The following is a 23,718-nucleotide window of genomic DNA, read 5'->3' as shown; positions in this document are numbered from 1 at the left end:
ACTTCTAGTGATCTTGTTTGCCTTTCCTTTTCTCTTTTCTAATTCTTTCCCCAGGAATCTCACAGGACAGGAATGAAGTGCTTTAGTCTGATGACTCTCTGCAGAAATAGTGACCGAAAACAAGCTGCTGCCAGATTTTATAGCTTTCTTGTCCTAAAAAAACAGCGGGCTATTGAGCTGAGCCAGAGTGCCCCCTATGCAGATATTATAGCTACAGTGGGACCAATGTTCCATAAAATATGAAGGAAATTCAGAACATGCAGATTTATGTCATCATTGGAATTTCTGTATAGATTGTTCGATTTAATGCAGCAGCCGCCTGGAAGCAGCTGAAGGTCTGATCCCTATCATAGACAAGCCAACCTGCCATTTCTTCTTTGTAAGCTCAGAATAATCATAGCCAGAGCTGGAAACATATATGCTCACAGAAATACTAAATTATAGCTGAGTAATAGTTTTAACTTAGCTGACTTGAATGTATAGTATGTACCATTTCCCTGACTTGAATGTTGCATTTAGAATACATTTTGAAAATATTATATGGCTTCAGGAAACACTCAAGGATGTTATTAAAGGGCTACTTTACATTGGAATATTTATTTTAAATTTATGGGGCTAATTAATAATTACTACTTTTTTATTTCCCCACAGACAATAATTTAATTATTTTTACATTTTTATTTATTTCAGAGAGGAAGGAAGAGGGAGAGAGAGATAGGAACATCAATGATGAGAGAGAATCATTGATCGGCTGCCTCCTGTGCACCCCCTACTGGGGATCGAGCCCACACCTGGGCATGTGCCCTTGACCGGAATTGAACCTGCCGGACCCTTCCGTCCACAGACTGATGCCCTATTCACTGAGCCTAACTGGTTAGGGCCAGACAATAACTTATTTGATTCAAATGCATATCATCCTTGATTTGACCTAGTGCCATGGTTTTCAATCTAATACAGTGGGGCCTTGACTTACGAGTGTCCCGCCTAACGAGTTTTTCGAGATACGAGCCGTCTCTCGGGCCGATTTTTTGCTTTGAGTTTCGAGCTAAAATTCAGGTTACGAGCCAGCTTCAGATACCCCACCGCTAGTTGGTGCAGCGAACGTCACAGTGAACGCCACAACATCAGCCCAGCATCACATGTCTCACTCATTCACTGTTGATTTGACATACGAGTAATTTGAGTTACGAGCTCCGTCACGGAACGAATTAAACTCGTAAGTCAAGGCCCCACTGTATCTTAATTGAAGAGTTATAAAATTCATCTTTGTTTTAAATTATCTAAATGGCTGTTAGTCAGTCTATTTATAGGTTATTTAACCTTTTTGTTCACTACTTACTGATTATTATAATCACCATTCATGTGTCAGTAAAACTAAGTATGTTTATTATGTTAAAAATGTTAGCAGATATGTTGTCTGCAGCTGGAATTCAAGTGAAGGTTACTAAAATAAATGTTCTTTTACTTGGTGTTTATTAAGCATTTCTTACATTAAAATGATTTTTTTTCTTATTTGGAGTTTGCTAGGAAATTTTCATATAATGCTCTGTGAGCTCCATACTATACTGTAAAATGAAGCCTGTGATATTCTCTAAAATACTGTTATGCTACAAACTAAATTCTAAATGGCTTCTTTGAGTATATTAACTATAAGATTTAAATGTCAAATTACCTTTTTGAAATTTATTTTTAAAATTAATATACAGAAAAATCGACTTTTTCATTTTGGTGCACAGTTCTATCAATTTTAACACATATGTAGATTTCACCACCACAAGCAAGATGCCAACAGTATCATCAACCAAAAAAACTGCCTTATGCTATCCCTTCCCAGTCACATCTTTCTCCCATTCTAACTCCTGGCAACCACTCTACTACATGACTATAGTTTTATTTTTTATTTTTCCATTTTCATGTAAATAGAATCATACAGTATAAAATCTTTTGGAGACTGGTTTATTTCACTCAGTGTAACATCTTTGAGATGAGTCCACGTTGTTACATGTAGCACATAGTGCTGCTCAGTTCTCCTACATCTTTGCTTATTTCCTGTCACTTTGCTTATTTTCTGTTACTGAGAAAGGAGTGTCCATGTCTAGAGCTGTCATTGTGAATCTGTCTAGTTCTCCTTTCAGTTCTGACAGTTTTCGCTTCATGTATTTTGAAACTCTTTTATTAGATGCATTCACATTTGTAATTATTATGTCTTCCTGGTGAAGTGGCCCTTTTATTGCTGTATAATGGTTCTCTTTATCCCTAGTAATTTTCTTTGCTCTGAAGTCTTTCTTTTCTTTTTTTTTTTTAAATTGAAAAATAATGGGCATACAATATCCTATTAATTTCAGGTGTACATTATAGTGATTTGATATTTACCTATAGGGAGTTCCAAAAAAATGTATACATACACTTTGAGTAATTATAAAAGCAGTGTTTATTAAAATACATTTTGTTTTGGAAATTGATCTATCAGCTGTTAAAGTGTGTATACATTTTTTGGTATACCTGATCACCACAATGAGTTAGTATCGGTCACCAAAGTTATTACAATATTACTGACTGCATTCCCTTCCCCATGCTGTACATTATATCCCTGTGACTTATTTTATAACTGGAGTTTGAACCTCTTAATCCCCTTCACCTATTTCACTTATACCTCCATTCCACCCCACTCTGGTAATCACCAATTTGTTTCCTGTATCTATGAATCCGTTTCTGTTTTGGTTTGTTTGTTTTGTTTTTAAGATTACATATGTAAGTGAAATCTTATGGTATTTGTTTCTCTCTGCCTGTAAATTCTTTTTCTCATATTAAGCTATCCAGCTTTCCTTTGATTAGTATTTGCATGGTATATCTTTTTCCATCTTTTACTTTTAGCCTGCCTATATCATTATATTTAAACTGAGTTTCTTGTAGATAGCATCTAAGTCATCTTTATCCATCCTGATAATCTCTGTTTTAATTGATGTGTCATTAAGCCACATATTGATATTGATATGCTTGCGTTTAGATCTACCATTTTATTGTTTGTTTATCATTTTCTCCTGTCTTCTTTTGGAAAATTTGAACATTTTTCTAGAACTCCATTTTAATTTATCTACTGATTTTTACTATATCTTTTGTTATATTTTTAAGTGGATTCTCTAAAAACTACAAAACACGTTTAACTTTTCACATTCTATTTAGAATCAATATTTTACCACTTCAAGTGGAGCGTAGAAACCTTGCATCATATAAGTTCCTTTGCTGGTATACTCCCTCCTTTGTATTGCAACTAATTGTCTTACGTTTTACATCTACTACATTGAAACCCCATCAGACAATGTTGAGAGTTTTGCTTTCAACTGTCAAACGTATTTTAAAGAATTCAAGAGGAGAAGAATAGGTTATTAAATGTACCCAGATATTTACCATTGTGGCTGTCCTTCCTTTCTTCCCGATGTTCCAAGTTTCCTTTTATATAATTTCCCTTCTAACTAAAAAATTTTCTTTCGTAGTTCTTTCAGAGCAGGTTTTCTGGCAATGAATTATCTTAGTTTTTCTTTATCTTGGAATGTCTTTACATCATCTTTATTTCTGAAGGATATTTTTGCTAAGCATGTAATCCAGGACCACAGCTACTCTGATTGGAGAAGTTTCTCCTCCCTCCGAGTTCCAGGCACCTATGGGTCCCTGTTGTCACAGCCACCACTGCAGGATTGCTTGGAGGCTGGGTCATGAGACAATGGAGAAGAGACTAAAACAGAAAAGAACAATTATTTCCCCCACTCACCCTGAGCATCAAGGGGTCTCCTTTCCTGATCTTCAAGTCAGAACTAGGGAGCCTCTTTGAGAGGTCTCTCTGTTTATTCCCTAAATTCCAGATTTTGGCTGCCTTGAAACCAGGCCAGGGGGCACCAGAGGAAACAAAAATGGTGAATTCACTAGTTTAGTGGCCTTCTTCCCCAATTTGCCTGCTAATATTTTCTCTTCAGACCCCTCAAGTAGTTGCTCTCTGCATTTTGTTCAGGTTGTATTATGGCATTCAGTGGGAGCAGTGTGCTCAGCAGTGGAATCAAAATTGTTTTGAAACTAAACACATTTAAGTATTTCCCAATTAGTACAAAACAAAACTACTGATTTCTTTAGAACAATTTTGCTTTATGCTTAACATCCTCATTTGCAATTTACATTATAACTAAACACTAGTTCTTTTTTTAATCACATGTTTTATGATGCAGAGGAGAGAATTATTTATTGCCTAACACCATTCCAGATGGGAGTATTGTGGGTGAAAGTACTCTAGCTTTAGGGAAATTCCTTGTGGAGATTTCTGGGAAATGTAGTCTTCTAAGTACCAAGCAAAAATACATGGGGGTCAGACAAAAAGGTATATTTTTAATGAGGATCAGAAATTATCTCCTGATTTTAAAAAACATGGCTTCCTTTGATTTTACTTTAAGTGTAAAAAAGTCACTTACATAATTTAGGTGGGCCTTAGGGCAGATAAAACATTTCATCAATTAACTTGCTAATATAGCAATAGGTGGTTTTTTTTAGACATCAGGCCTCCTTTCACATGGCTTTTTTCACTACCGTTTCCTATTCCTGCTACAAATGCTCTACATGTTTTCCCACAAAACATAATGTAATAATGGTCATCTGATAGAATTCAATTTAATTGAATAGCGGGGGGAAAATAACCAATGCCAAAAAAATTATAGGCCTTTATTGCAAAATTATAGGCATTGTTGTAGAGTGATTCACCACAAATCAGAGCTACAGAAAAAGATTTCACTTTGAGGTGGGCTCTCTCTGGAGCACGCCCACAACTTTCTTCCCTCTCAGGTGTACATCTTTACTTTTCTCTCCTAGAAACTCTAAGGGTTCCCACGAGACTTGCAACCGAGGGAGCAATAGGCAGTGGCGGCTCGCCCCAAGTTTACACCCTGATTCTGTTTCCAAGGCCTCCTTTCCTCTGACTTTTCAGTGAGCTAACAGCAGCCCGCGGTGGCTCACTCGCTATAACGTCTCCAGAGAGCCACAGTGAACACCACCTAGTCTCTCTCCTATTGCTTCTTCTATCCTAGACTTTTCAGTGAGCTAACAGCAGCCCTGCCTAGACTCACTTCCCTCACTGTGACTTTTACTTCTCAGTGATTTCACTCAGCCCGGCGTGGCTCACTTCTTTCTTATAACATTCCTAGAGAGTAAAAACAGAGTACCGCCTGGGCTCCCTCCTGTTCAACTTCTTCTACCCTACGACCTTCCTTTGTCTCACTGTCCTCAGCTTTAATAAACGTACTCTCAAAACCAACTGGACTCATGTTGTGAGATCTTTCCTGCATGAAGTCAAGAACCCACCCAAGACTGGCCAGACCAAGAAAGATCCACTCCAAACCTATTTTTTTTTTTCCTGCAACAAAACCGCGTTAAAGCATTACCCAACCACTTCTGTAAGCTACACACTTAAGAGGCAGGCTCAATGGGCACCAAAGCCCTGCTGCAGGAAGTCCTTCTCCGAGGGGAGGGATCTTGCACGGCTGATCCTCCATGGTGGTTGCGGCCAGTCCTTGCAGCTGACCAGCCTGGGAGGTAAATCACTTCCATTGATGTGCCAACAGCAATCAAGGTTCAACTACAAGAGGAGGCGGGGAGGAGAAAAAAAAAAAAGACTGAACTTTGAAAAGTAACAGTTAATTGAACATTTATTTTATTTAATTATTATTTCTTCATGTACATTAGAAATATTAACCAAGCCAGTAGTCCAAAGTCACAATATAAAATCCGTGGAGTAACTTTACAAATTCTTCTGAAAAGGTCAGCTTTGGGTGGAGAGTAGAGGGTACTGAGTTCAGCCTCGCCACCAGTAGACAGAGACTTAGGGGCTTAAGAGACCAGGATGTTGCCGAAACCGGTTTGGCTCAGTGGATAGAGCGTCGGCCTGTGGACTGAAAGGTTCCAGGTTCGATTCCGGTCAAGGGCATGTACCTGGGTTGCGGGCACATCCCCAGTAGGAGATGTGCAGGAGGCAGCTGGTCGATGTTTCTCTCTCATAGATGTTTCTAACTATCTCTTTCCCTTCCTCTCTGTAAAAAATCAATAAAATATATTTAAAAAAAAAAAAAAAAGAGAGAGACCAGGATGGCAAATGACCTAGTGTCCTTAAAGAAGACTAGGGCCTGGCACAATGTGCGCTTGCTCTCTCGTTCACTTAGTCATATCTATTGAGCACCTACTATGTGTTAAGCACTATTCTATAGATAAAACAAAGTTCCTTCCCTCATAGAGTGTACATTCTAGGAGGGGGGGTGATAATGACAGACTAACAAATAGTAAATAAATAGCACATCAGCTGATGGCGAAATGCAGCAAAACTAGAGCAGAGGGAGAGGGGGAGAGGGAGTTATTTTATGTAGGGAGGTCAAGAAAGGCCTCCTTGAAACAGTGACACTTGATCACAGTCCTGGAAGTGAGGGGTGGTTTTGAGCAGAAGAATGACCGGTCAGGTAGTTAGGGCTGGTTCAAAAGGAGGCAGCCCTTGCCCACTGCTCCCCCTTCCCACGTGAGCCACAAGAAACCAGGCCCAGAGAGCTAGTTAACTTCTCTCTTGTGGAGCTAGCGCTTGTTGCATAGCCAGAAGTGAAAGGGTGAGCGAGACAATCCAATTTCCTGGACTTTCCCCCCATGCTTCCCCCGTGATAGTGATGGAAGGCAGTGGGGAAAATGTTTCATGAACATTTATTTTTAGGTTGTGATTGTTTCTCTTTCCATCTTTCCAATGATTCACCATCTTAGCTTCAAAGAAAAACATGTTCGTTTTCAGATATTTAAGATTCTTGCTATCATTTTTGTAATAGTCCAAGTGCAGTTTGCATTAAATAACCCTGGTACTCAGAAATACTTGGTTTGGGGAGTGAAATATGTTCCTAAAGGAATTCAGATCAAAATGTTTATTTCATGTAAGCCAACCGTGTGCCAGGAAGCCAGATGGGTATCATCATCCCGTGTTACAGAGCAGAAAGCTGAGGCCCAGAGAGGTTAAGGGACTCGCCCAGGGTCACACAGCCGCTTAGTGAACCAACTCACGTTCCGCGATGCCCCACCGCCCAGTACAGACTGGTGTGTAGGTGGCAGAGGACGCCGCTCTGCGTGCTCGCGTGTCCGCTCCCACGCCCTCTGGAGCAAGGGGCCAACTATCTCTTTAAGAAGGAAAGTGAAGACCAGCCGCTTACGCAGCTGCCGGCGAGCCGCCGACTGGCTCATCCCTTCCATCCACCTCACCCTCCCCGCCCCGCCCTCCCGGCAGCCCCAGCCCCGGCGAGCGCCCAGTTAGCCGCTTCCAGCAGGGGCTCCGGAGAGCAGCTCGGCAGCCCTGGCCGGGCAGCCGAGGCCATGGCAGCCTCCACAGGTGATGACAGGGTCTCCGGGGACCTCCGAGCCCACCACCCAGCGGCGCCCGCCGCAGCCCGGGGTGCCCAGTGCGGGGTGGGGGGAGGGGAGGCGCGCACCGCCGGGAGGAGCGGGCCCCGCGCCCGGCAGGCAGCCCGCCCTCCAAGCTCTCCGGCTGCGGCGGCCCAGCTGTCGGCGGCCCGGGGCTCCCCTGCCCGGGGTCCCCGCCCGCGTTCACCTGCACCTGTCTGTCTGTTTTCCCCGCCGCCGCAGGTTGCTGATCGCGGCCGGGCAGCTGCAGCAGCGACTGCAGAGGCGCTGCGCCAAGCCGGGCCGGAGCGGTGCGAGCCCGCGCGGCCGCAGAGGGCGAGTGGACTCAGGTGAGGAGGCCGCGGCGACCGGGAGGGGCCCCTGCGCTGCACCGCGGCGGGTGGCGGGCGGGGGCCGCTCGCTGCGGTAGAATCCGCAGAGGGCACCGGCCGAGGAGGGGTTAACTGTGACTCACTCATACCCTCCCTTCCTTCCCCTACATCCTTCTCATTGCACCCCCACCACCGCCACCACCGTGAAATTCACAACTAGAGGATACTCATTGCCACAAGGAAGATGCCCCAGGTGGGCGATGAAGAGGGCGTTAGGGACTCCCCGCATTGCTGTCTGTCTTCCTCTCCCAGCGTTTGGCAAACACTTCGCCTCTTTCCTCTTGGAGGAGGAGCAAGGCTCCCTGGGGGTGGAAGAAGGCTGGAACCCCACACCCAACCCAAGGTCAAGTACCAGTGACGGCCTCTCTCCATATCCCCCTGAGAAGTATCCAGGCTCTGCAGTAGATCAGGGGAACATGCCCGTGACCTCTAACGCGGGAGGTCCCGGCCCTACTCTCCCTGGAGCTTCCTGGGGTGGGATGCTCCCTCCTTCCACTCCTCGGCAGGGAGCTGGGCTGTTGGGAGCACCCACAGGCCTGAGCAGCCCTGTATCCCCTCCCTCGGCCCTGCAGATGAGGGAGGCCTGGGTCCTCTGCCTTCCCTGCCCATCGGGTGGTGTGGGATGAGTTGGAGTTGCTCCCCAGAAAACGGTGGTGTCTTCAGACAGGGTGGGGTAGGGAAAGTGCCAGCGATTGGGGTCTGGCCCCTTAGCTGGCTAGTAGGCGACTAGTAGCCATTTTAAAATGCTCCAGGCGTGGGTGTCTGTCTGCTCATCTGTTCGATGCAGGAGTTGGATTAGATGGTCTGTACAATGTTAATATGCCACTCAAGCAGCTTTAACGTGGCAGGAGACCCGTCTCTTAAAGCAACCCAGGATTTAAACTCGAGTCTATGAAATCATTGGGGTTTCCTCAGTTGATCTCTCTCAACTCTGGACTTCTCAAGTGAAACACTGACCTTGTGGGTCTCGTGGAACTGGAGGCACCAGGCAGTCCTCTGCTGGCATCCCCGTGCCGTCACTAGGGTGACCTTTGTCAAGTCACTCCCCTTCCCCAAGCTTCAGTTTCCTCATCTGTCAATCGGGAAGAAGGGCACACGTCTCAAAGGGTTGATGTTGGGATTAAAGGAAACACTTAGAATTGTACCTGTGCCTGGCACATAGTAGGTTTTCAGAGACATGGGAGCTGGGAGATAGACTGAGGAAAGAGGAGTAGCTGCTTTTAGTCCTCTTCTCTCTGCCTGGTACCCCCACCCACCCCACCCCAGCAGCCTCTTCTACATCCCTGCGGATGGTGTCCCTGCCAGGAGCTAATGATGCTGGAGTGTGTTGGGCTGCTGGGCTGAGGGCCTAGGAAGCCACATTCCCACTGCAAGGGCTTTGACATCATTTTAGCAAAAGATGGTCCCAAAGAGGCATAGATAGCCTGGCCCTGGGTTTGGAAAATCTTGGCATCTGAGGGCAGAGTCGCTAAGGGAACAGAAGCATCAGAATCTTATGTGCCAGCAGGGGGTTGGGGACCAAGGCTTCCTGGTTTCAAGTGGACCCCCTGCTGCTCCCTTGTCCTCTCGGGAGTCTCTTACTAGAATCTCCCTGAGACGAGGCAGTCACGTGTTTAGTGTCCATCTTTTCGATTCTTTATCTCCTTCCCTGCTGTAATTTCCAGGCTTGCACTTACCCTGTCTCTCTCCAGCCTATTCCACACATACCTTCTGCCTCTTGATGGCATGATAAAGACTGCACCCCAGGGGGTGGGCAGGGACTTGGCTGCTGTACTCTTTGGGTCAAAAGAAGTTGTGGTGTCTCCACCTGCCTACATCCTCCTGGCAGAGGCCCTGTCTTTCCTCTCTATGTCCTCAACCTCTGGTCTGTGGCTAGGCACAAAGTAGGTCTTCAGGAAGATTGAGGAAATTATGTCCCTGAGCCAACTGGGTTAGGGAGAAGTTTTGGGAATGTGTTGATTGTGTAGGTGAAGGCACTTTTAAGTACAGGGCATTGTGCAAGTTCCTGGTTGTCACTTCTGTTGTTAATACTGTTGTTATCGCCATTGCCAGTGGCCAACAGCGGTTTTACCTTCTCAAGTCAGGTTTAAAGGGGCTAGCTGTGCCTGGGAGAGGGGCGTCGTTGGCAAACAGGTGGTGCTAAGATGAATATGAAGAGAAGAAGATTGGGAAGAGAGTGAGTCCAGCCACTTGCTGTGTTTGTGGGGTAGAGGCAGATGAGCAGAATCAAGTGAGCCAAAATGGATGCACAGTAGAAAACCAGGAGACCCAGGTCCCAGGTCTCATTCCGCCACCTCACTGGGTGACCTTGGGCCAATCACGCCTCCTCTCAAGATCTGGGTCTCCAGCTATAAAGTGAGAGGACTGGACTACATGATCCCTAAGGTTCTGACATTTTTAAGTGGATTTTGTTAAATAAAAATGGGACTGTTATTGCTCTCAGTATCATTGATGGAGTGCCAGCCCATTCCCTATCTCATGTAATTCTCATTAAAAAGCATACCCATTTGAGAGAGGATGAGGCTGAGGCTTAGAGAGACTGACTTGCCTAAGATTGCACAGCTGGAAGGGGCAGAACTATTATCTGACACCAGGTCCACCTGACTCGAAAGAGCATGCTCTTGCAAAACTTTCACTGCCCCCCCGTCAGACCTGCTGTCATCGCTGTGCGTGTGTGTACGCTGCACGTGCACACAGCGGTTTGGAGAAGGGAAAGGCATTTCCCTGAAGTGATTACTGCAGAGGACTTGCTGGGTGGAAACGTGCATAAACCGGTGCTGAAAAGTCTTCCTTCACTGTGACCTCTGCTGTGCTGGTGGGTGGTGGGTGCCCTTTACCACGGAGAATGGCTCAGAATGAATGCTAATCAGGACAGACAGGCTTCCCATGTGCTGTGTGGTTTACACAGGGCACTCATTTACTCCTCAGAAAATCCCGTTATGTGGACGCCATAATTTTACCCATTTCACAAGTGAGAAAGTCAGGGCAGAGAGGCAAAGGGTCTTGCCCAGCGTTACACGGCGAATTTGTTGTGAAACCTGAGAAAGTTGAGCTGGAAGCGCGCTGTCCTGGGAGTCAAAGAGTTGCTTTCAGTCTGTGCCCTCTCATTGACTGAGTAGCTTTGGGTAAACCAGCTTCCCTCTGAATGTCGGTGCTCCCGTCCCACAAAAGGACTGGATGAATCTACTGGCTGTAAAAGACCTAAATGCCACCTTGTCCCAGAATAGGCGTGAAGGGGATTCCTTGTCCAGAGAAACATTAATCAGCATCTGTTTGTTATTTATTACCCGCAGGGTAAGTGCAGGGGATACAGGAAAGAGTAGAGTTGATCTTTAGTTTTAAGAAGCTGACGGAAGAGACAAATATCTAAACGTGTAGGTATGATAAACCGTCTAGGAACTGTGATAATCCTGATATGGACTATGATGGGCCTGGGGTGGGAGGGGTGGTCTTTTCTACTCAGAGGCCAGGAAAGCATTAGAGAGTTCATACCATGGTCAGCTCCTAATTTTCGGCATTGAGTTTATGCAAGAGGATGATGATGAGGACAATGATAAATGTTCTACCCAGCTTAGGATATTTCCCAACAGTTTTAAAGTCTTGTTGACTCTTGATCCCAACAACCCAAAAAGTAGCCACAGACATCTGAGGGACAGCTCAAGCTCACCGTGTGGCACCCTTCCAGTGGAGCTACCCGTGTGCCCCAGGGGGGCCTAAAGCTTTACCTCCTCAGGTGCTTATGGAGGTGGGACTCTGAAATTCCTCTTGGAAAGTCTGTCAGGTGCCTACAACAACGTGCCTACACGTCTGTTCTCACCATCCCTCCTGTCTGCAGCACCTGGAGAGGTGAAGGCATTTACCCACGATCCCTCAGCAAGCCTGGGATCATAACTCCAGCCTCGTGGGAATGGCATTTCTCAGCTGCATGCAGTCATTCTCCATCCAGGTCACCAGCGGCCTGAGGGGCCGTTTCTTCATTTGATGGGCAGCTCACACTGAGCGAAGGTTGGATGTTGGTGAAATGAAGCTCTGGCTGAGGGCCCTGGAGAGGGAGAGGCCTGTGTTCCCTGGGCCGCTTTGCACCTCTTAATAGACAGATATTTACAAAGCATTTGTCACATGCTCAGCGCTGTCCTCTGAATTGAGGTGCTGAGTCAACCAAAAGGGAGTGTCTAGGAAGCGGCCTGGTGCAGTGGAAAGAGCCAGCGCCGAGTTGTGAGACTCACCTCGCTCTGCCAGCAGCTCCCTGGGTGGCCCGAGGCGAGGCCTTTGCTTCCCCACACCTTCAGAATGAGCGCCAGAGGTGGTCTCTGAGGGCTTCGCCAGCTCCCACTGGCGGACAGTTCAACCGCTCTTTCTTCTGTTCTGTAACCACTTTAGGGGGTAGGGGAGTGGAGAGGATACAGATAACTGTAACTCGAGGAAGAATGAGATAAATATAACAAGAGGCAAGAACAAGTGTTCTGTGGGTTTGCTGCAGGGACGGGGCTTGGGAAAGGCTCAGTTCAGAAGCCACCTCTTCGGTGATAGGATGCAGATGCGATGCAGATAAGGTGGTTTGGGGGTTCTGAGCCAGGCAGTCGCCAAAGCAGGCTGTCTTCCTGGGAGAGGAGGTTTCATAGCAGAGCAGCGGTCCCCGGCCTTAGATTTCAAACATCGGTGCGTTGGGGAGTCTGTCCTCGGTTAGCCAGCATTCTATTTTGCCATCTAAGGACATTCAAAGGGCAGTGAGAGTTCTGTTTACTATCACTACCACATAGTGAGAGAAAGAGCATGTTAACAGTTCCATCTCCCACAGAAAGAAGGCCGTATAATATCAGGGGGGAAGTACTTCTTCAAATTGAATGCATTCTGCTTTACTAAACACTGCATTGTCCATTAATTTTGCCGTAGAGGGGTGTCCTTGTGTTTGACTCGAGTCAGGCTGCCTGGGTTCGAATCCTGGCCAAGTGACTTTTTCTCCCAGAGCCTCTGTTTCCTCATCCGTAAAATGGGGAAACGGTGCCATCCACCTCGTACGGTCATTAGGAGGTCTGTGTGCCACCATAAAGCAAGCACAGCCAGGGACCTCCAACCCAGTTGTCCACAGAGGCAAACCAGGCTGGGCTGTGCGGGGACTGCGGCAAATGGAGAGGGGCTTGCTTGAAAGAGGCTCCTGCCAGCCGCCTCCTGGGCCCTGTGTTGCCAGATCTTCTGACTCATAAAACAGAAATCTGGATGTTCCTTCGTGACATCTCTTGATTTTTAAAACATGGTCAACATTTTTAAATGCACATATTAGAACGTGAGTGTGGTGGGCCATCGGTTCGTGTCCTGCGATGTCAAGTGCCAGGTGTCAGACACTAAAGCTCAGTAGCTGTGAGGTCGGAGAGGGAGGGGAGGCCGAAAAGGCGCCGGGGTCGGGCATGCCTGTCTGCAAGGCTGGGAACACGTTTCTTTGGCAGCTTGTGATCTGCGTCTGGGCCTCCGGCGTCAAAGGCCCTTTTTGTGCCCCTTCCCTTTGGGCAGCACTGTCGGGATCGAGTCTCTAGGGACCGAGGCCTCCAGACACCTCTGTGCCCCCTTGAAGTTGGCACCAGCAGGGCTTCCCTACCACTGGGTCTTTGGGAGCTTGGTCGGCAGCCTCAGAAGAGGGAACTTGGCTGACGGCCTGGGAAGCCTGGCAGAGAAGCCGCCTGGAGAGGTGGCGGAAAGAGAGGCTCTGGCAGCTGCTCGGTGGGGGGCGGTTCCTGTCCTGGGAAGCCTGGCTGGCCTTGCGGGCGAGGTTCTGCTGGGGTCGTGGTGAGGGCTGGGTGGTAAGCAGTCCCTCCGGACGTGCACGGCTCTGCCACGTGGCTGCCACGGAGGGGGTGTCGGGATCTGGCTGTGGAGGAAGCCCGGATCGTTCTCCGAGAAAGGCCCCAGAAGAGTTCCGAGTTCGCGGGAGGACGCCCACGGACAGGTTGCAGGGCGTTCTGGGATTCCGATGGAAAGCTCTAATGACAGCTTCTCTTTTGCGGCTCCCGTTAATCAAATATGCATCAAGCACCTTCCGTGGTAAGGTTTGATCCCCGCCTCTGTGGGGGAACGCAAAGAAGTATTTACACCCATTCATTCCACCAGAATGCCCGGGGTGTCTGCTCTGAGGCAGGCGCCAAGGTGTGGTCCTGCCCTTGGGGAGCTGTTCAGCCTGATGAAGATATACAAATGGTGCCTGGCTCGGAGAAATAGTAGTAACAGCTGCCATTGGATTGCGCGCCTTCCGAATGTTAGATACTAGCCCTATAGCACCTGTGTGAGAGGGTGGCTATGGGGATTGCTGGCTGGTACCTGGGCCTACGGCCCACCTGGGCCGACTCCCTTCGGAAAGCCCTTCTCCATCCCCTGCAGGAGGGGCCGCGGAGCGTTCTGTCCTGCGAGAGGAGGAGCCTCAGATTGGGTAGGACTGTCAGGAGATGGTCACCGTAAGGAATCCCAGAGGTCAGCATCCAGGTGAAGGAAACCAGGCTCCAGATCTAGACGCTGGCAGGCCCTTTGCCCTGAGCGGTCGAGGACAGAAAGCCCGGACTTTGGAGGTGGACACACTTGGGCTGCCACCTCGGTCTCCACGTGGACTTACTTTGTGACGTGGGCGAGTCACTTGATTTCTCTGGCCCTTGTTTCCTCAGCAGTAAAAACAGGCATCATAAGCATAGCTCCAGCCTCTTAGGGCACCGCTGGCATGAGAATTAAGCCAGATAAGAAATCCCACATGCGCAAAGCCCCCTGCACAGGGTTCAACTCACAGTAGGTGCTTAATAAATGCCATGCCCTTCCATCCACAGTTAGAAAGAACTGTAACTTCTCTAATTTTCCAAAGACCCAATGCATCCTTAGTTGGTAGTGAGCTCCCCTCTCACTGGAGGTATTCAAACTGGGTCTGAGGGATGTCAGAGAAATTGAGCTTCAAACAGATGGATGTTGGGCTTTGAAACCTTCAGATTCTCCTCCACCCCGAATTCCTGTGATTCTGTGCAGACTTGGCTCAGATCTCATTAGTCAGTTATTAGAAATCAGTTGAGTTTGGCTTGAGTGTGTGTTCGGCACAGATAAAAGACAGATTTCTGCTGGAGAAGTGCGCTCATTGAAGGCTTTTCCCCAGAGGTGGCAAGGCTAGAAGCAAAATGAGGTCCAGGAAGAGCTCTGAGAGGTCCCGTGAAGGGAGCAGGGAGCCAGCTGGGGCACGTGGCTAAATGTTCAGGTTGAATTTGGGGCAGGCTATGCCATGACTGATGGAACGAACTGCCCAGGACAAGGACTGTGTTTGCTTTACCGCTGAATCCCAGGGCCCAGCACAAGCCAGGCCCACAGGAAGTACTCTGGAAAAAGAAAGTGAGCAAATGAAAAGTAGCCGATAGAATCCTGGGTTGAGAGACTTAAGTATCCCTAGAGGCCAGGTGGCAGCTTCATCCTCCACACACATGTGTATGTCTATGTGTGTGCCTGGCATCCTAAGTAAGACTCGCCCTGCTTGCTGCTGCTCCTTCTGCTTCTCTTTTCCCTGTCCCTCCTTCTCTGTGTTGCAGCTTTATTGAACTACTAGGGGCCCAGTGCATGAATTCGTGCACCTTAAAAGGAACAGTGGGGCCCTAACCAGTTTGGCTCAGTGGATAGAGCATTGGCCTGCGGACTGAAAGGTCCCAGGTTCGATTCCGGTCAAGGACATGTACCTTGGTTGCGGGCACATCCCCAGTAGGAGGTGTGCAGGAGGCAGCTGATCGATGTTTCTCACTCATCGATGTTTCCTCTCCCTTCCTCCCTGTAAAAAATCAATAAAATATATTTTAAAAAAGGAACGATGGGCCATGAGGCTGCAGTGGGCACAGGGGCAAGTCTTGGCCCATCTTCCGAGCCTGGCCCCGCACTGCCCCTCCCGCCACAGTTCCGGGTCCCCTGTCTGCCCGCAGCCCCGCTCCCACCACCGCTGCTCCCACATGCTGACTGCGCCGGCTCAGCTCGTACCCGTAGACAGTGCGGAACAATTGGGGCCAGGGCCAGAGCGGCGGCTGCTGCCCGATCACCCCTCAGGAGCAGGGGAAGGTGGAGAAGCCCTTAGGGGTGATCAGGGCCGGCAGCCGTTCCTCGCACCCGTTGATGGCATCAAGCAATCGGGGCTGGTGCTGGGTGCCGACAGCAGGTGTGAGCAGCAGCTCTGGCTCCAGCAGTGGGTGCGAGCTCTGGGCAGGACTGTGGCACACAGGAGCAAAGAATTTTCAGTAACCACCACCAGAGGCTCCCCTCGATGACAGCGACTGGTGCCCTGCCTTGGTCTGGTGCCCTTGCTTACCTGCTCCACCATTCCACCGTGGCCAATGCCCGCCATGTTCTGCGTGCACTCCCTGGTGGTCAGTGCACATCATAACGACCAGTTGTTCAGTTGTTTGGTTATCCCACCCTTAGGTTTATTTGCATATTAGGGTTTTATATATAGATAGATAGTCAACACACAACAGGCTGCACATATTGAAAGTGTACAATTTGGTTAGTTTTTACATAGCATCTAACCCACGAAGCCATCACCATGATTAACAATGAACGCCTCCATCATCCCCCAGAGTTTCCTCTTGCCCCTTGGTAGTTCCTCCCTCTTGTGTCTTTCCCTCCCCCACCGCGTCCCCAGCAACCACTGACCTGCTGTTACTACAGATTATGTAGCATTTTCTAGAATGTTATGGAAACAGGATCATACAGTATGCACTCTTTTTTTGGTCTGGCATCTTTCACTCAGCATAATTATTTTAGATTCATGTTGTTGTGTATATCAATAGTTTATTCCTTTTTATTGCTGTGTGGTATTCTATTGCATGGATGGATAAACCCTGATTTGTTTATCTCTTCATTTGTTGGACTTTTTTTTCCAGGTTTTTTGCTCTTAGAAATAAAGCTGCAGGAAGCATTTGTGTATAAGTTGTTGTGTGGGCATATACTTCCCTATTCTCTTGGCTAAATACCTAGGCGTGGAATGGCTGAATTATTCGGTAAATATATATTTAACCTGTTAAGAAACTGCCCGAATAGTTCCCAAGTGGTTGTAGCATTTTACATTCCCCTCATCAGTGTATGAGAGCTCCGGCTCCTCCGCTCCTCGCCAGCACTTGCTACGGTCAGTCTTTTTAACGTTAACCATCCTAACAGGCATGTAGTCGTATCTCCTTGTGGCTTTAATTTGCATTTTTCAATGAGTGATGATGTTGAGCATCTTTTGTGTGCTTGTCATCCATGCATCTCTTTGGTGACGTGACTGTTTAAGTATTTTGCCCACCTTTAAATCTTCAATCATTTTGTTGTTGGTCATCTTATTATTGGGTTGTAACAGTTCTTTATACATTCTGGATACAAGTTCTTTGGCAAGTATGTATTTTGCACATATTTTCTCCCAGTCTGTGTCTTGCCGTAGAGGGCCCTGTGGGAGTTTCCAACTCAGTGTGCGCATGTGTGTGCACGTGTGAACGTGCAGGTGTGAGAGAGGGCCTGGCTTCCTGTGAGATTCCTGCTTCTGGATTCAGTTCTTCTCCACTAACGTGCAGAATCATGGAAAGACAGCACAGAGGGAGCAGGCCCAGGGCTGGGTGCCTGGATTTCTTTTCTTCCTGTGACCCCAAGCAAGTCAGGTCACTCTTCTGAGCTTCTCTCACTTTGTCTGTAAAGTGGGCACAGCAGTGCCTTCCTGTGGGGGAGAGCCCAGGGCAGACCCCTCTAGCTGACCATCCCAACTTCAAGCGCCATCTATGCCATCACAGGCCCTGGAGGGGAAGCCCTGTGTTCATTAAAGAAGGTTTATTGAGCTCCACACTGGCTGGGTTGGGGGCCGGGGGGGGGGGGGGGGGTGTGGCTGGGCCAGTGCTGGGAACCTCCTCTGCTTTGCTCTGGGCTGTGTAGAGCCTGGTTGAGGGCATCTTCATCCCTCTGCACGGCCCTGCACAGCTCCCAGCAGCAGCCCAGCTGCTTAAGCTGTGAGGGGGTGGGCGGGGGAGGGGGGTGGTTGTCGCTTAGAAACCTTCAAAAGATGGAAGCTCGTGGTCCCCAGGTGGGATGTGTGTAAGTAGTCTGTGTCCTATTGGTGTGAGAAGTGCTCCCAAAGGAGCATGCGGGGCCCACGGAGGAGCCCCAACCTCTGTCTCCTGTGAGCTCTGCTGGGCGTCTGGGCTGGACCTGGGCTTTGGAAGATAAGGAGCTAGAAGCTTGGAAGGGCTTTCTAGGCAGAGGTTACCACACAGGCGAACGCAGAGCGAGCTCGGGGAAGATGGAGAGAAGACTGTGTGATGGGAGCCAGAGCTCGCAAGGCAGGCCGGGGTCAGGTTGCCACAGCAGCTGTGTGTGTGGGTGGGTGTGGGGGGGGGTGGGGGGCGGGGGGTGTATCTCCATTTTACAAATGGGGTCACTGAAGTACCACGAGGTGGAGTGTGCCTTGGGCCTGTGAGCCAGAGGCTCCCACCGCCGTGCTCTGTCTGCTGTGTCCCAGGGGCGATGGATGGTGGGGCTCTCCCTGGATAGTGGGGGGGGGTGGGGGTCTCAGCACTCCCAGGGCATCTGCTTGGTCCTGACTTCCTTCCGCGGGCGTTGCTAGGCCTTGGTTCTCAGGCCAGTGCTTTCTCGGCACCTGGGAAGGCCCCGAGCCCCTGAAGGCACGATGCCCGCTTCTCTCCGGCCTCGCAGGCTAGTGGACCACTAGCCCAGGTGTTGCTGCTTACGGTGCACGGCCCAGACCTGCCACGGTCACTCTGGCTACTCCTGTGCTTTAGGTTGGCTCTGTGGCCACACTTGAACAAAATGGGGTTCTGTTGTTAGGGGAGAGGGAACACTGAGTGGACAGTGACTAGTGTCCATCACTCCACCCACCCAGGCACCTGGGCACCACCATGATGCTCTCCCCTCCACGTTCCCACAGCCCATCTCTTTGGGGCCCTGAAGAGTCTACCTCCGTAATTTCCCTTGACTCCATCTTTGCCTCTCTCGCTCCTCTACTCCCATTTCAGCTCTCCGATGCCTCTCGTCTCTTCCCAGCCCATTCCCAGCAGAGCTGGTACAGGGTTTCCTTCTTAACGTGGACCCGACCTTGTCACTGTCCTGCCCAGAACCTTTTTCTGGGGACTCACGTGGCACTGCCAGCCTTCCTCCCTGCTCCCCTGCGTCCCCCACACTGTCTGGTCTACCCACACCCTTGTCCTCCTCCCTCTTCGTGCCTCTGCGGTGCTCACCCCTGCCCCTGCCTTGAATCTCATGTCTCCCCTGCAGACAGCAGACAGCTCTGCATCCTCCCCCTGCGCTCGGCACAGAGACTCCGCCCTCCTGGGCCTGCCCTTCCTGACCACAGCTTCGATTACAGGGACTGAGGGAGGAGGCCCTGCCCAGTGGACACTTGGTAAATATTGACTGCCAGGGCCCTGCCAGGGCCGCCCCACAGATAAGTGCTGTAATTATCTAGGGAAGGAGCTCTGGGGAGCCGCTGCCAGTCTTGCAGCTGGGCCGCTTCTGAGCCAGGTCTCTCCTCCCGCCTCCACCCCCACCCCCCGCCCTGCCCCAAGGCCGGAGAGGCACAGAACCATCACCTTGGTGAAGTCTTGTGTTTGAGCTTGAACTTCCTGCCTTTTAGGAGGCCAGGCTGGGCGCCAACGGCCTTGTCGAGGGAAGGCACAGCTGATGTGCACGTATTATGGGGGAGCATTGTCAACGGCAACTCAACCCTTTAGGGAAGCGGCCGGCAGCATCTTCATACTTTTTGACCCTATAAATCCACGGGGGACCCCTCCTGAGGAAACCATTCTGGATACAGAAACGTACTTATGCACAGATATCTGTTAAGGCATTCTTTTTGATAGGGAGAAAGTCTAAATGTTAACTGTGATGGACCCGTGAAATGAAATATTATGCAGCCCATAAAATACTTTTTATAAAGCATATACCATATTAGGGGCAATTCTTAAACCATGTTACATTTTTTAAAGATACAGAGGTGCATGTGTACCATGGCTGTAACTGTGTGAAACACACACACACACTCACACACAAAAGAAAAAAGTTTTTTTCTAGACCTAGAAAAAAATCGAGAAGGACCAGTGGTTTATCTTCAAGTAGCAAAACTGGAGTTTTTTGTTTAAAAGGTATGTGCTATTTTTAGACTGTAACAGCTGCTTTTATAACTATAAGTATATTTAACATTTTAAAAATACCCAGTCAGAGCTGAGGGGGCACATTTTCGTTCATGACCCTCTCAGGGTGAATTATTCACTTGTCTCTGGGCCTGGTTTAGGGCATCAGGGAGAGGAGCCCGTGTCCCTGGGCACGTGAGGAGCTGGTGTGCCAGGCTCTTCACACGCATCATCTAATTGAATTTCACCACCGGAGCCCTGCTTTTCAGATGTGGAGGCTAAAGTTCATGCTCAGTCTGATTAGAACTAGGTTTCCGGGGAGGTCCTGCTCTGCACACCACCCCAGGGGCCCCGTGATTATGAAGATCTCGCTGCTCCGGGGAAGGCAGGCGGGAGGGACACCTGAGAGCGCTGTGTCCGCAGAGCCCGTGCTGGGGTTTCTCTTACAGGGCGGGGAGGTCGGTGTCTGCCAGCGGCGGGGAGAAGAGCCCTTCTGCTGACTGCAGCCTGGGCGGTGCTCTCTGCTGAACCTCTCCAACCCAGAAGCCTTTTCCTGAACAGGGTGTCCCCTCAGCCCAAGGCCCCTGTTCATGTCCCCAGCACCCCGAATTCAGCGCTGCAAGCCTAGAGCTTGAGTCCCAGTTCTACCACTGACTTCCCCGGTGCCACCCTCCCCGACCTCAGACCCTCTACCTGTCAGATGGGGTTGACTAGATAAGCGATTCCGAACTCCAGTGCTTGGCAGCTCCCCAAACAGCCCTGGTGTAAGCGCAAGAGATGCTGGCACAGGAGCCTCTGCTCGGCCTCAGCAGGCTTTCCAAGCTGGAATGAGACACGCGCTGTGGGGTCTTTGGGTTGGTAAGACAAGCTAGAAACCTGGACTCATTCAAATATAAAATCTCTCCACTTATAAATGAGAACTAAAATTAAAATATATGCACATGCAGGTCTACAGCCACGAGAGGGCCTAGGGGCTGCCAGTCTGACCTCTGGAGGCGCCCACCTCTGAGCCCATCTGGCTTGGCCTCTCTGCTTCCTGGATTCCTGCTACAAATCCTGCTGGAGGTGTTGCTGGGCAAATGAGGCCCAGGCCTGCGAGAGCAGGGAGGTCAGTCAGCCCAGGAGGAAGAGGCCCTAGACTGGCTCTCCTGGGCCCCATCCACGCCCTGGGCAAATACACAGGCCTTTGAAAGGGCCGTGCTGCTGCCTGCCAGGACCGCTGGCCCAGCCGTGCCTGTGGGTCGTTGTGCACTAGACGCTGTGCTCAGCAGCTTGACATCCCTTTATGGTCTTGTCAGTGATTAGCCTCATCTATACTAATAAAAGGGTAATATGCTAATTAGACCGGGAGACCTTCCGGACAAAGCCATGGTGGCAGGGCCGAGGCAGAGGCAGTTAGGGGCGATCAGGCTGGCAGGGGAGGGCAGTTGGGGGAGAGCAGGCCGGCGGTGGGGGGGAGGAGACAGTTGGGGGCAATCAGGCCAGCGGGCAGGGGGCAGTTGGGGGCAATCAGTCTGGCAGGGGTGGGCAGTTAGGGGTGATCAGGCTGGAAGGGGCGGGGGGCAGTTGGGGTTGATCAGGCTGACAGGCAGATTGGTTAGGGGCAATCAGGCAGGCAGGTGAACGGTTAGGAGCCAGCGGTCCCGGATTGCAAGAGGGTGCAGGCCGGGCTGAGGGACACCTCCCCGCTGTGCACGAATTTCATGCACCGGGCCACTAGTGTACACGTAAGGAAATTGGCCCTGAGTGGGACTGGCCTGAGGCACAGAACTCCCAGCTGAATCCAGGAGTGTCTGCCCCCTGGGCTCACACGCAGTAGTCACCCTGCCCCTCGGATGGGACTGCGGTGCTGACGGCAGTGTTTGGTACACAGAGCGGAGAGCAAACAAATGAGTGTGATTATGTGTGCACACTTGTACACAAACACAACTCCACGTACTGTGTGCAAATCTGTGTCCTGGATGGGTGTGCCCAGCACCGTCGATTCCCATCCTTGGTAATAGTTAGGTTCTATAAAGCCGCTGTGAACCCTGAACCAGTGAGTATTGAGCCAGTGCCCCTGAGGGAGAGTACAGGGCTAGGCTCCTGTGAGCCTTTGGTCACAACAGTTCATCAGCTGATCGATCCCTAACCTTGTTTGATGTGTGTTTCTGTTTAAAGACACCTTCCTAATAGATTGTTGATTCATTCACATTGAACTCAAGCCAGCAGCACTATAATTCGTACCTGAGTGAAGCTTATCGGACACACATTTTCTGTCAGGCACAGGCTTCTGTGCGCAGGAACACTGGACAGCACTTCAGCACCCTGTAGGCCTGGGCCATTTTAATCAGCAAAATCCACAAAAAACACAGACGTGTGACAAACATGGCATTAACAGGCTGCCAAAAGGAAGCTTGCTGAAGGATTGGAGATGGAACCAGAAGGTCGCCTTGTTCCACCTCAGATGTTCCCACTGCTCAGCACATGTCCGAGGAGGGCTGTGCAGGAGCTGTGAGCTGATTGGAGGGTCCCAGATGAGTCTCAGGGAGTAGGTGAATCCACAGATACAGAACCCGCGCGGCATGAGTTTCAGCTGTGTATCTCTCACCTCTTTCCGGGGCTGCTGTCAGGACCTGGGGTTGGTGGCGGAACTAACTGGCTGTTCTGAGTGCAGGTGTCGTTTGGAGGGGCAGCTGGCATCCGTTCTGAGCTCCGCTCTCCTACTTGCCATGTGCCTTCGTTCAAGTTCATGGTCTCTGCAGCCTGAGCTTCCTCGGGGATAACAGAGAGGACACACTGTAGCCTGTGGGGGCGACCTAAGGGGGGATTGAGAGAACAGAGGTGGAGCAACAAGATAGTGCCTGGCAATACGCTGATTAGCTGCTGGCAGTTCTAAACCGCGGTGCTTTCCTGCCTTCCCTTAAGATGCAGTTACTAAGAGCTTAGCACTCAAGATCTGTGAGATGCTGATGTTTCAGAGATGACAGAAACCCTTCCGGCTCCTAATCTAGTAGGAGAGACAGCACCTAAATAGGACTCTGTATGAAAAAGACTATAATAAGCCCTGGCCGGGTTGCTCAGTGGATAGATGTCAGCCTGTGGACTGAAGAGTCCCGGGTTTGATTCCGGTCAAGGGCACATGCCCAGGTTGTGGGCTCGATCCCCAGAAGGGGTCATGCAGGAGGCAGCCGATCAATGATTCTTTCTCATCATTGAGGTTTCTCTCTCTCTCTCTCTCTCTCTCTCTCCCTTCCTCTCTGAAATCAATAAATATGTATTTTAAAAATAATAATAATAATTAAAAAGACTGTAATAAGCCCTGGCTGGATGGCTCAGGTGGTTGGAGCATCACCCTGTGCACCAAAAGGTTACAGGTTTGATCCCTGGGTCAAGGTGCGTATGGAAGGCAACTGATCCCAATTGATGTTTCTCTCTCACATCAATGTTTCTCTGTTATGCATGCTCTCCCCCTTCCTCTCTTTTTAAAATCAGTAACATAGCCCAGGGTGAGGATTTAAAAAAAAAAAAGAATACTGTAATAATATTAACAAAGTGCTACAAAGCTTTTTTGTCCCTTTTTTTATTTACTAAGATGCTTGCACTTGCTTGGGTGGTGACGTCGATGAGTGTAGGCCTACGTGTTCATTCAGCAAATATCTATTGAAGGCCTATGGTGTACTAGGCACTGGTGTGGGCACGGGAGTAAAGGACACAATGGGAAGATATCCTTACCTTTCTGGAGCTTATATGTTAGAGACAATAAGCAAAGTAAATATATAAATATATTAGCTGTTGCTAAGGCCTGTGGGGGAAATGAAGCATGGGAAGAAAGAGAGGGA

At 49.5% G+C, this 23,718-nt stretch overlaps 2 protein-coding genes across 5 annotated transcripts in view; both read left to right on the top strand.

Moving 5' to 3' along the window:
• The window catches only part of RAD21L1 (RAD21 cohesin complex component like 1), a 29,266-nt gene extending 28,871 nt beyond the window's left edge, over positions 1-395 (top strand). For both annotated transcript variants that reach the window (XM_070421465.1, XM_070421464.1), the window contains exon 13: positions 55-395. In XM_070421465.1, the coding sequence (XP_070277566.1) occupies positions 55-243 (189 nt within the window). In that variant the 3' untranslated portion in view covers positions 244-395. The remainder of the gene's footprint in view (positions 1-54) is intronic.
• Positions 396-7,321: 6,926 nt separating this feature from the next.
• The window catches only part of SNPH (syntaphilin), a 41,085-nt gene continuing 24,688 nt past the window's right edge, over positions 7,322-23,718 (top strand). For 2 of the 3 annotated variants that reach the window (XM_070420076.1, XM_070420073.1), the window contains exons 1-2: positions 7,322-7,387; positions 7,642-7,748. The gene's annotated coding sequence lies outside the window, so the exon portion shown is untranslated. The remainder of the gene's footprint in view (positions 7,388-7,641; positions 7,749-23,718) is intronic. The other variant, XM_070420077.1, reaches the window with a different exon arrangement.

This window comes from Myotis yumanensis, unplaced genomic scaffold (genome assembly GCF_028538775.1).
Source record: "Myotis yumanensis isolate MYYU_CA2020_CCGP unplaced genomic scaffold, mMyoYum1.0.hap1 SCAF_7, whole genome shotgun sequence".
In the NCBI taxonomy this organism is placed as follows: domain Eukaryota; kingdom Metazoa; phylum Chordata; class Mammalia; order Chiroptera; family Vespertilionidae; genus Myotis; species Myotis yumanensis.
The sequence above is the reverse complement of the archived record's forward strand: the minus strand, read 5'-3'. Positions and strand labels throughout refer to the sequence as shown.